The sequence below is a fragment of the Tinamus guttatus genome, unplaced genomic scaffold, assembly GCF_059628265.1.
Source record: "Tinamus guttatus ecotype Peru unplaced genomic scaffold, ASM5962826v1 Tinamus_guttatus_pri_ptg000456l, whole genome shotgun sequence".
Classification (NCBI taxonomy): domain Eukaryota; kingdom Metazoa; phylum Chordata; class Aves; order Tinamiformes; family Tinamidae; genus Tinamus; species Tinamus guttatus.
Genome location: NW_028288990.1, coordinates 1,418,092 through 1,431,595, shown reverse-complemented (window position 1 = coordinate 1,431,595; position 13,504 = coordinate 1,418,092). Strand labels below are relative to the sequence as shown.

General features: G+C 36.7%; 1 protein-coding gene across 25 annotated transcripts in view; it reads left to right on the top strand.

Annotated features, from left to right (window-relative positions):
* NRXN1 (neurexin 1) overlaps positions 1 to 13,504 on the top strand; it is a 601,940-nt gene that overhangs the window by 281,506 nt on the left and 306,930 nt on the right. For all 25 annotated transcript variants that reach the window (XM_088532146.1, XM_088532145.1, XM_088532137.1 and 22 more), the window contains one exon: positions 11,556 to 11,729. In XM_088532146.1, coding sequence (XP_088388272.1) covers positions 11,556 to 11,729 — 174 coding nt within the window. The remainder of the gene's footprint in view (positions 1 to 11,555; positions 11,730 to 13,504) is intronic.

The following is a 13,504-nucleotide window of genomic DNA, read 5'->3' as shown; positions in this document are numbered from 1 at the left end:
TTTTTCTTTTGCTTTATGCCTTTGAAGTAAAAATGTATCCATACCTGGTGCATTTTCTAACCTTGAATTCCATTGGAAAAAACACTGATGAACATGAAAAAAAAATACTGAAATTTGAAACGAGGAATGTGAATTGTCCTAGCAGCTGACTTTCACCACCCAGGAAATATTGCTAGTCAAAGAATGACGATATGCCTGATATATTCAGTAGAGTTAAAGCAAGCACCTTGCACAAACTGTGCTATTGTACATGGGTGGGTCCTTTGCCTCTGTTTTCACATACTAGTAGGTTTCATTTTTATTTTTTAAGGTGTACTATTTTTTTATTTTTTAAGGTGTACTGTTGACTTTCGTTTGATCAGCTCTTTTAAACTATGATTCCACACATATTATGAGATTTTTTTATTCTGTTGACCAGGGGAGGGTTGTTTCAATCTGATACAGAAAAAAAAATGCAGGAAAAAAATAATTTCATTATTGTTTGCCCTTCCTTTATACTCAGCTGAAAATCTTCTCTTGTAGCTTACTCTCTTTTTCTACTTTATGCTGTTTATGTATGGCGACACAACTCAGTTATGCTATAAACACTCCATATGCTTTCCTGATGCAAGTAGACTGATTTAATTCCTTGTCCCATTGCATTTTAGCCATAGCAAACTAACAAATTTAAAATTGCAGTTCCTACTGTCGATGCCAATAATTCTATTTAATCAGAGTTAGTATTTGTTGAAATAATAAAAAAAATCCATGCAGCTAATATGGAATCTCTGTAGCTTTTCTCAGAACCATGGAGCTGCCAGTTTTTAAGTGCCAAGGTAATCTTTAATCCAAGGTAATCTTGGAAAGATAAATAAAATACACATAGCAAAGATGTGATAAACACACTGTGTACAGCGTGCCCAGTAGATTGTCTGGCAAAGCAAAAAATTGCCACAGAATGCCTTTTGGGTGTATAATTTGGTTATATATCATAGAAAATGCATTATTATAAGTGTGGATTCTCTGTATAGCCCTTCATACTAAGTCAGTATGCTAGAGAGAGTAGCTGTGGAAACACTTGTATTATTATTGTTATTAATAGTTATTGCTATTATTTGCTAGATAACCTAATAAATGATGAACCAGAGAGAAAGAAACAAGCAAATGAAAGCAGGCATGTTGTTTTTCCTGGCAGAGGGAATTATCAAAGTGCCGTTAGGTGCAGCCTCCTACAGACACCCTGCAATGATAAATGAGTCCCAACAATAAATGCAAGGCAGTTCAAGCCTGAAAACCTTTAGTTGTATGGGAGATTTCTTTCATGCGTTTCATGCTCAAGTTCCCTGTCCTGCCCTTGGTGTAGCCTGTCTTGGTGTTGGGGGACATTACTTCTCTTGGCTTGCTGTGCTGGAGTGTGCTCTTATGGTCTGATGGGTTCAAGTAGCCTTGAAGGGCCACATAAATGCAAAAGAGGTGAAGGTGCAGTTTCTCATGCGCTCCTGTTCCTCAGTATTGCTGCAGAAAAGAAGCCATTTTTCATTCAGTTGTAGCTGCCATAGCCTCTGTAATCTCTCTTCTGTCTCCACACTTTCTTCCTTCAGTGTGCAAAATCAGAGTTCCAGCAGAAATCTTTTTTGAAAAATATTTGCAAACACATGAGCTCTAGAGGAGGAATATCTTCAAGCATGATTTTATCTTCACTTATGCAGCTAGGATTTAATATTCTTTTTGCTTCTCCCATACACATATGGGCACTACTTTATCCCCAAAGTAACTTCCCCCCGCCCCAACAGAACCCTACCCAGACTGACTATTGCACAGAAAATTCTGACATTTTAATATTATATATAACACTTTTTCAACAAATGAAAATATTAAGCAATACTGTTTATTTTGGGCTTAACAATAAGTAACTGTGAACTTATCTCGGATTTGGTAGCTGGAGTGCTTCATGCTGTTTTAAACTTTCTAGCTAAGCTTTATCTTCCAGGAGGTACCTCAGTCATGGAACTTTTATTGTGCAAACTGATGCTGAGCTAAAGGAATGTTTATGATCAGCCCACTGCAGGAGATACAGCTCTGCAAAGGCTAGTCTGAGGAGCAGCATAAGACTCAGACTGTAACACTTCTGAGGTACCACAACATCTCATTCAAGATGAGAGCACTAATGAATCACAAAATGTTTTAGTTTTAGTCCTACAGATCATCCCCAGTAATAGAAATTCTTTTGATTTCCTTATATTTAACATTCCAGTCTGGCTTTCCTGCTATCTGTTTTACTTTTATTTCTGTATCTCTCCTCTGGCCTCCAGCTTTCTGTGTCCCTTCACAAGATTTAACTGCTGTTGCTGTACATATTTACCTTCTCATTTGTCCTTTTCTCTGATAATATGAGAACAGCCTAGTTTGAAGCATCTAAAAGAAAAATAGTCACGTTTCACAAATGCCCTGAAATAAATTTCTTCCAAAGCACTTAAAGACTCACTTGGCAATTAAATCATCTTTGTAAACTTTCTATTTTATTTAATATATTATTAATAAATCTACTGACCTGGCTTCAGTATAGATGATTGGTGGTAGTGAATTCATCTCTTGATATTCCATTTGCCTCTCAAAGTGTGATATTCGGGCAATGCAAAAATGAGGTAACTTAGTCTTGTTTGTAAAATAAGATTCTTGTTCCAGCAGTGAAAATTGAAAAACTTTAATCTTATGCAATGTTCACCCCTGTTTTTTATATGAAGCACATTATTATTGCTGCATTAAAGTCTCTGTCAGTGGCAATGGTTCTTTATATTTCTACTAGGAAACAAAGGTTTGAAAGGCAGAGAGTCATGTTTTATATTAAAAAATGGAAATTTGTACAAATGAGTGAGTTTTAGCGGTTGAATTCCTCAAATAAACATGCATACGTTTATTGTAATGACCTTGCCAGGGGGCTGTGAGATTTTCATACAGAAATAACACTCTGTTCCAAATACCAAATTCCAAATACTGTAATCAGTAAATATATCTTCATAATGTGACCTGGTGGAATAGACAATGGCAGATCCAACTGTTGTCTTCCTAATAGTATTGAGAAAGTGGACTCTGTACAAGAAAGAAAAAATACAGGACCTAAAGCTGTGAGAGCTCTTCTTTGAGACATTCTGTCAAGCAAAAATATGAGGGCAGATTAACAATAGTCAAGATGATTAGACAGTATGGTCTAATATACATGCTCCTTATTCTACACCTTATTGCATATTGTTTTTAAATTTGCATGCTGCCTCTCAGATTGCGTAGATAATATTGACGGTGCTGGCATTTAGAAATTATAACCAGATTTGCAAAACTATGAGATGGAAGAAAAAAACTGCTTTACTTCCAGATTGCATAAAAATTATAAAAGATATTGTGATGAACTCTGTTTAGTCCACAGGATCGCATTAGTCTTTCAGGTCACTCCATGGTGAAAGAAATTTTTCTTTCTTCTGCTGCTTCTCTCCAGCCGTACCCCCTCTTTCTCACACAATATATTTATTTCTATATTTGCCTACATATCTGCAGCTGTTTGACAAGCAGGTTTTTAACCTAGTTCATTGTGGACTTTTCTTCAAATCCTTCTGGAATGTTAAGTAAAATTGTGCTCAGGCAAAGGCGAGAAATATTAAAACACATTAAAAAAATTATCTTAAACATATCCCACTGGCAAAGTACTGAACTTTTGAAGATGCTTAAATTAGCTAATGGAAGTTTTAAGCAGGTCAGAGTTGCAGCAGAGGAAAACAAAATGATACTTTTGTCTCTGTTTGCGTTCATTTTGCTCTGTTTGGATGCTACACTGTTTGTACTTCTCTGAGACATATTCTTTGAACCTGCTTCTATTGTCTTCCTGAGAATCATGTACTGAATTCATTTTCAGAATGTGTTGCTGTGGGCATAGTATAGCTTTCTTTAAAAATCTTGGAATTATGACTGAGCAATCCTTGTTGCAAAATAACTAATTTGTCTAATGTCTTTTCAAAGTATGAAAGTGATTGTCTGGATTGAGAGGTTGATACTAAACATATTATGTTGATAGCTAAAATGTTTCCCCTCTGCAGATCTGCAATCAAAATGAAAAGGTCTTTTAACCTTCATTGGTTCCTTGGTGTTTTTTGTGGAGCATCTTGCATGAGGGGGATGCTAGGGAATGGGCTTTGCAAATGCTGCTAATCTCTGAGGTTCAGGCTACCTGTTGGAAAGAAGAACCCCTTGCTGTGTATGTCTTGAAAACAAGCTTTGCTAATAGCATTTCTTGGCTATTGAAACTAAGATTAAGTGATTATGGGAAAATGTCATGTGATTATAGGAAAGTGATTATAGGGGAAAGGAAATCTGAATACACTGTAGCATGAAAATCCCTGCTGCATTAGATTTTGTCAGTTTTTCAGGTGTAAACAGTGTGCAAAAGTGGTGAGGAGAGAAATGAAGGACATTTGATATGCTTGAATGCCTCAAATCTCAACCACAACCATCCCCCTCAGATACAAAGTAATTGGCATAGCATCATTCTGTGGGAGATGGATTACCATGCGCATTTATATGGCAATTAGATTTTATTATTTACCATTTAACATGCATCACCAACTTGCCTCACAGCCCATTGGACAAGCAGCCTGCTTTGGTTTTAAATTTGTTCACTCTTTTTCAATGTTAGTGCCTTCCATGTATTCTTCTGAACAAAAAGCAAAAAGAAATGCAGTGACTGGGGATCTGAGAATTATTACTGGTGAGAAAAAAAAATGCAGTATTTCGGACATTTTTTCTTGTTTGAAAGCACATGTGATTTGAGAACTTAATACTTTCTAGGGAAGCAATGGATTTTATTTTGAACTATCTTAGGAGATATTTTTGGGCTTAGGCTTAATGACTTAACTTTATGGTTTCTACTTCTGTTTGTTGAAAACTCAACTGTTAAGGACATTTCCCTCCATTCCCCGTTCTATCATAGCTTTACTTGCCTCTCTCTTAAATCTAATGTGACAAAATTGTACTTGCTAGTGAAATATAAATATGAAGAATGTTATCCATTTAACAGCTTTGAACGGAGTCAAAAAATGTAATAAGAATGAAAACTGAGATGCCAGCAGAGGACAAAGTGCAGAAGTGAAGACCACAGGAGGCTGAACCAAGATATGTAGTATTGTATATAGTATAGTACATGACACAACAATAGGATGAGGATAATGGCTTCTAGACAGAAGCACACTTGTACCAGGTGTGTAATATCTGCAGTGCAGTCATGAGTAGCGTGATGTGATAAGGAGATCTAGAGAAAGGTAGAGTAGTAGATCTATCTTCAGGGTGGACTGCTATAGAAATTTATAACAGGTCTGCAAGGTGCATATTCTTGGTGTGCCCATCAGTGAGTTTAGTGCTTTCTTTGTCTTCACTGCCTTATCTGTCAATGTGGATGTGGGTCCAGAGCCACAATGAAATAGTAAAAAGAATAAGCAATATCAGCCAATGAATTATTGTCAAAGTTGATAAATCTCTTTGTAAATAGCTACAATATGTCCTATATGACATATATAGGACTGAAGAAACCCACAGTGCTAACCACATGATTTCTTTTTTTCTAAATGTAGTTTTCAGGCAAGGTAGGGAAGATGCTGTAAAGCTGAGCAGAAATAATCAATTTCTGTGTTCCTTCCCGAAAGAGTGACTTGCTAATCCAAAGGAGGTTGGTGTTTGCGTCTCCCTCCCTTTCTTTAAATATAACTTCTTTGCCTTGCTTGGTTAGCAGAACAGTCAGCATGAAAGAGGGAGAGCAACACCTGTCACATCATACAGCAGGAAAAGTGAACTAGCTGCCATTCCCTTCCTTGCTTCTTAAGATAAAGGCAGTCTAGAACTGATGGAATTTGTTCTACCAACAGGGAAAATATTTGACAAAAATTCTTTTCTTCAAAAAATATATAATCAAATCCAAAAGATTCCAAGGACAAAGCTATTTTGAAGCTAAAGGATGGATTTTTTTTGCAATGAACAAGTGGGCCTAAAGCCTAAAGGCTACATGCTCATGTCTTCTCCCAAGGGTCTTGCAAGTGGTAGACAAAGTCGAGGCATGTTTGATTCTAACACCAAACAGGCTTGTGAATGTGTAGCAAGTGCATACTCCCTACTGTAAAGGGAGATTTGAAAAGCCATATGCTGGAGCCTATGTGTTGCAGAAGCTGTGCAGAAGCATAATTCAAATCTTTGTCAACTGTCCTTAGATGTATTACTTGGGTTATGATCAAAGCAATATCTGACTTAATCAGAAAATTACAATTATATTTCATCAACATTTTTGTAACTATCAGATCCTGAATTTTTTGATAGGGAACAAAATGTAAGCCTTTCTTGTCATGAATAATGAAAATTGGAGGGAGGGGCTTGAGAATTCCTACTTATCTGTTTTATAGAACATGCATTTACAAAGCTTGAGGTTCAAATGATTGTCCTCCTGCTTCAGAGCAGAGTTGTTGAACCTGGCTGTCTAGCTTTCCTCTGACTCTCCTAGTGCCCTAAATCCTTTGCTATTTTCAAGTGGGCAATAGTCCTTTGCTTTTTCTGATCAAGAGATTCTGTTCTGAAGGTGATAACTATTCCTAATTCAGTTAGGAATTTTGGAGCAGTCATATGTTTTATAGAAATCTTTTCAAGAAGGTTTCTTTGTGGTGCTGCTTGCAGCTAAAAAAAAAAAATTAAGTTGGCTCTGTCTGTAGAAGTAATTTTCTTTCCCTTCTGTTTTTATACCCCATGCCTTTCACAAAGTGTAGAAACCCTTCCTTTGAAAGCGAAGTACTTTAGCACTCTGCTGTGGCTATTATGCAAGGTAAATGTATGTTAGGAGGAAAAGGTCATTTAGTGCAAGTAGGCTCCTACATTTTGCTGCATGACAAAGGCAGCTATGTGCCTACCTGACATTTGCATTAGTTAGAATATCCCTGGATTTAAGATAGGAATGTTATCTTGTATTGTGTTCAAGTTAGTGCATATCTAGGCTGTGTAAGGCTCATTTATTTTTACCTTTCCATTCCATCAAATATAACATGAGTTGGGACTACGAGATTTTACGTTGAGTTCCACTACGCACATAATTGAGCAATTATTAAGGCACTACAAAGTTATTTCTATTGATCTTTTTTTGAAGGACTTGAAGGAAGTGAGCAGTATTTTTCCTTTTCAGATTAGACTTTCTCTGTGGTATTTCTCAATCTTAGCAGTCTTCATTCCTCTTTGCCTGCCTGAGGGAAGAGTTGTTGTATGCTTGATCATTTTAAAGTTGTGCATTTGGAGAAAATTGCGCCTGCCACCTTGGCATCACCAGAGTCAGATGTTATTTTATTTTGCCTTTTCTTTGTTTGTTTGTGTTTTTCTCTAATTTATCATACAAAGGAATTGCAGAGATGCATGTCATGCTTTCAGAACCCACCATGTAAACCAGGGCCATCCATGTCTTTCTTGAGGAGCCATTCTAGTACAGTGTAGAAACCTTCTTGTTCATAGCCGTGACTTCGTACAGTGTGTCATTAGAAACAAGAAAGAGAAACTTTTTTCAATATTGAGAGAGAAGAAATGGAGTTCTGCAAGCGTAGTTGCAAACAGCAGCACAAGAGATAAAGGGAGAGAATGTCCATTTTCAGAGAGAATAATGGGCATCGTATGAAAACGCTCTAAGGATAACTTCTTTGTAGGTTACAGAAAAGTCAAACCACAATTTCTTCTACAGTTTTATTTCCTCCTTTTTGTTTTGTTTTCTTTTAAACATGGAACCATATTTGAAAGAACAGTGCTGTTGCATTTCAAGAAATAAAATCCCGCTGTGTAAAAAACAAATAAACAAAAGAATCCCCCAAACCTGCAGATTTTTAGAGTGAAATAGCCTAACTATTCAAATGAAACTGCTTGTTCCCTGAGCACTTTTTATATACTGCTGGTACCATTATAAACACATGACTAATAATTCCCTCTCTACTGGTAATTTGGAGAGTGGTAATCATTGCATTAAGCAGATTTGCCTACCAGGACATATCACATAAAAGTTCTTCGTTGAGGACACAGATCAGGAAAGGAGGAAAGTGTGAGGAATAACATGACAGTAATGCCAAATGATAAGTTACTTCTGCTGGTTATTCAGGAAAAGGAAATAAACAGACAGCATCTTTGATTTTTCTTTCACATTGCTTTAGCATTCACTACGTTCTTTTGAATACAGACATTTGACATAAATAAGATACACAACAATGGATTAATCCTACAAATTTTCAGAGCATGTAACGTCCCCTGAAGCTGTTGCTAAGTATGCAGTAGTAAAGTCATACTACTCTTCTAGTGGAAGTGGGAAAAAAAAATACCTTTTTCTGAACCCCTACTAATAATGTGTTCTTTATATGAGTATTTTGATTTACAACATGTTTTACAATTTTCTTCTTCGAAGTTGTGATGGATTGAGTTTTATAGAAAGCCCGTTCTCCATTGTGGTAACATGGAAATGAGGATGATAAATGATTAATTGATACAAAAGTAGGGACTCAAAATATTTTTGATGAGCGCTTTGAAAAAATAACCAAGTAATTATTTTTTCTTTTTAATTTTCTAATGAGTTATACCTCTAGAGCCTATCCCTTAGTAAAGGTGTGTCTATCAGAATGTACTTTTCTATATTATCAACAGCAAACTCAAGGTATTAAATGCAGGAAAAGTTCAACCTGTACTCTGAAGAAATGCTAAGCATATACTTTTAAAAAAAATTGAACCCAAACTATGTTTCAGTCAATATGGCCATTCATAAGCTACACATTAAAGGTGGTGCAAAAGCAGAATTCAAGTTATTTTGAATATCAAAACAGTTCAAATTTTACTATAGAAGATGTTGATTTTACAGGAATCATCTTTTATATATATATACACACACACAGATGCATAAAGATCAGTTTTAAGTAAGAACAAGCAGTCCTAAGAAACAGTAACTAAGCAATAGATTTTCACAGTTCTATGTGTAGTTTCTACTTAATTTATATGTGCATGTGATACTTAATTGAAAATATTACATTCAATATTTTAGGAGCATGTATTCTGAATTCAGTTACTGTTGCAGTGACCTGGCCTTCTACTAGCTAATTGCCATAATGAATGGTTGATTATTTGTCTAAGACAATCTTGATATACTTGAGGGGTAGATCTTGGGAATTACCGGGGAATTGGTTTTAAAGTTTTCACCTTTTAAAGGTTTTAACCAATCAAAGAATAAAAATAGTTCTGCTTGAGAGTGCACGTGTCAAGAGATTTAGATTGAGGTTGTGCATGTGTGCATAGAGAATAGAATGTAAACTTTTTAGCAAAAGCATGATCAGTGCAAATCATGCTTTGTATGGTTTTCTGGAGTTTGCCTCATTCAAGTCTTTTGCACTCAGTTAAGGGGAATTATCTTTATATTCTTATCCAACAATAACTGAAAAAACAGTGCTTCAGGAAAATTTGAAGAGTGTTATTTTCTACATGTTCCACATGAGTAAAAGATGAAGAACCTTTATTATGAGGCAAGAGTTTTTGCTTTTTTCTTTTTCAACCAGCACGGCTGGTTGAAAGATACAGATTTTTTCCTACTGTGAAGGAATTATGCCCTATTTGTAGGAACATATGGATGACCGTGTATTAATTTATTATGTCTAGTATCTTGCTTAGAAGATTTATGCCATGCCCGAAAGCTCTAGAAGAAAGCAGGATCTTTTTTTCTAATTAATTGTTTAATGGAATGAGGAGAGCATGAGGTTTCTTAGTGTATGATGCTATAATGGTTACTAACATTTTGTGTTGGATGGCTTGTAAGATATGTGTGTTCCTAGCTTTTTATCTCCCCTTCACTAATTCAAATGTAGTTGAGGTTTAGGACTGGTATGCAGCAACTGAAAATTGTTCACAGTCTGATAGGCATTTGTTTGTTTCAGGCCATTTCCTCGCAGGCAAACTGTAAACCATAGCAAACAGCACTGAATTGCACTCCCTTGCAAACAGGGGACTACGCCAAGAGAACCAGCAAAGGTGCAACTGCCGTCTGCACTGATAAGTGCCAGGTTAAAATTAGCGACTTGGGGTACTGATGGTAGCGAGTGCATTTTAAGTCCTGCAGTGATAAAATCTTCCTACAGTAAATGTCTAAGCAGCAAGCAATGTTGTGTTTGAGAGAAAGCAGACACTGTTTGATACGTCCTGTGGCTACGCTCCCTCGTCCCCCGGAGCAGGGGACATACTGGGAAGCACAAAAAAAAAGTGCATAATGTAAAATATGCCTGTTGATTTTTTTTTTTTTTTCTAACACACATCATATGGTCAGTGAGCATCTAATGCATAGGCAGGGCAAAAGTCTTGTCATTGGGTGATGCTCGAGAGTCCTTCAACAGGTTCGACCCTTGCCAGAAATTCAGATGTTTTTTCTGTTGGTCCCCAAAGGAGCTTGCCTGCAGTGTGGCTCAGAGCATTCCCGCCAAGGCTGCAAAGACTGTTGTGTTTTCGGAGTTCAAGGATGGGAGACAAGGGCAATAAATTCATGCAGGGTGTAGGGAACTGTGGTTTTGATCCTTTCTGTGTGTGACTAAACTCTAACTCATCTCACCTGCCACGGGAGTGAATAGTGCCTCCTAGCTAGAGCATACTTCCCCTTGCTGGGAGTGTCAGACATGCTTCAGCAGCAAGTATGGAAAGCCCTGTGTTAAGCTTATAGACTAGCACTTAAGGCACACTTGAGGAAAGTGTTATGTTGATTTCAAATGCCTTCAGGTAAAGGATCAGTTTTCTCTCTGCTAGAGGGGTGAGATGTATGGGGTACAAAAGCACAGCCTGCATTATTTTAAAACAGAAGGGTCGTCTCCTCTACATTTAGAGAGAAGTTGTAGGTGCATATGTTCAAGATAAATATCAGACCTATGAATAACTCAAAGGAAAGCACCAGCTTGCAGCCCTAAGTTGCCTGAGCTTCTATAGAGAGAGTTGTGATGTATCTGTTTGCCATTATAAAGGCATCTAACTCCACCTGTTCCCACATAACATATAAAAATAACATAAGGTTATTTTTTGGTGAAGAGTCAATCTTTTCACTGCTTAACGATTCTGTCCTTATCCATTTACATTGTATATGCTATTAGTATTCTCTTTTACATGTATTTTGACTTTATTCCAGCGACACTGCCTTATTATTTTTCTAGGCAGTGTAACACAAAATTGGTCTCAGAATGCATCATCTCCGGCAGTGTTCAGACAATCACTTAATCAGCAGTTCTGCTACCAACATCCATAAAACCTTCTATTTCTTCCTCATTACAAAAAGCATGCGCTCAGTCCTCTTGTGCAAACTTGACTTTTGCAGCATATAGAAAAATCACTCAGATTATCTTGGGACAAGGTAGGACCAAGGTCTTAAACTACTGAAAGTTTGCTCATGTCTCAGGGATCTGCTGAAGAAGGTCTCTGAGATACTTGTTATTCAGGATGTGAAGGCCGGAATATCAAACAGGTCAAAGATTCTACAGCTCTCTTTTCTGTACCTAATATTTGTTTCTACTTAACAGGTGATTTGTATATTGGAGGAGTGGCCAAAGAAATGTATAAATCCTTGCCAAAACTGGTACACGCAAAGGAAGGATTTCAAGGCTGTCTTGCATCGGTTGACTTGAATGGACGGCTCCCTGATCTAATCTCAGATGCTCTTTTCTGCAATGGGCAAATAGAAAGAGGATGTGAAGGTATTACATATGCAGATATTCTTATATCTTTTTGTGTGAACATTGTGCTAATCCTGCTGAGTCTTGTTGATATGTACGCTCCATACAGAGGGAGGCTTTTATCTGCTTTAATTGATCTGAGCTGACCCTTCCTTATAAAAAGGACCACAAATGCAATAGTACTTTGGAGATAAATAGCCTAAACAGATTACTCTGAGAACAAGACTGGCAGGATATTTTGCATGTATTTTGTTTACTTCTGGAATATTCTAATTAATGATAGAAATAACAACAGTTACCTTCAGTACAGTCCTATATATCTTCATGATACTTAGACATCAGCTAATGCTGAGATGTTAGCTAATTAATGATGTTTTTAAAACAGAAATTTTGAGTTATGAATTCTCAGCAAATTAGTGGTGCCAAGTAAGCTCAGTCCTCCCTCCAAATCTTTTCTGTATTTTGTGCTCACCCCTGAGATTTATATTTTCACAAGCCTTCCTATCTGAAATCAGTAATAGCCAAAATGTGTTTTATCTTGCATTACGTATGTCTTTATTGACTTAGCTGGGATATCATGGGAAGTAAACCAGGTCAGAATTACAAGAGGTGTATTTGTAGTTTAGGGGTGTCAATCTAGCTATCTTTTCTATTAATCCCAGATTATTTTTACTTTGATTTATTGAATAATTTCAATAAGTTCTCTGTCCCTGTTTATATATTTTATTCACAGTATTTTGAATTTTGTGATTCTTAAATTGTATGTTTTCCCCCTCCGTCAAGTGTCACTCTCCTCTGGACAGAAAATGTATAAATAACATTGTAGAATCTTTTCTTTGAGTCTTGGTAATTTTGATGTCAAGTTTACTAAATTTACAAATAGACAGTAAAAATCAATCCAAGCAATGCTGGTTTTTCCCCCCCCTTTTTTCCCCCCCCTTTTTTCCCCCCTCTTTTTCCCCCCCCCTTTTTCCCCCCCTTTTCCCCCCCCCTTTTCCCCCCCCCTTTTTTCCCCCCCCTTTTTTCCCCCCCCCTTTTTTCCCCCCCCCTTTTTCCCCCCCCCCTTTTTTCCCCCCCCCTTTTTTTTTTTCTTCATGTTTCACCAGATAAAGCTTTCTGGCAGATAAATTTTATCTTTTTTTTTTTATTACACCTGCAGTAAGTTTGTGAAGATAGAATTTACCTAGCATTTTATCAACAGCTTAAATTCTGTTGCTGAAACATATAGATATAGCATATAGATATGTAAAATCCACCACTTACCCCTAGCTTTACTGACTATGTATTTCTATCAGGAACAGAAAACTGTTTAAATTGGATGTCATAGAATCTGTATTCTGAATTAAGTTAACAAGTTACATGTCTACATTACCCCTTTAGAGAGCAAATGTGCACTTTAATTCCATTATGCATTTCATAGCTTCTTTGGAATTTGTGTAATCTTCTAAATAATTTTCATATAGTTCAAAGAAATATTTCTACAAGCTTACAATTCAAGTTCACCTTGTAAACCAGTGGCACAACTCAACTATCAGTGAATTTAATAATGCTACCAACAATTTAATAAAGGTGCTGCAGATGTCCCCTTTGATGGAGAGTTAGCTTTTTCCAATACCAAAACCACTTAGCACAAACAAAATTGATAAACCATGAAAAATCTTTGGCCCACAGAAAGGCACTTTTCATGGACTAACATGGACTAAAATATCCCCTTCTGGCTCTTTTGCTGAACCCTCATAGATGAGCTTCCACCTTGCTTGCAAGGACTTGCCTATTTCAAGGCTCTCCCTGACACA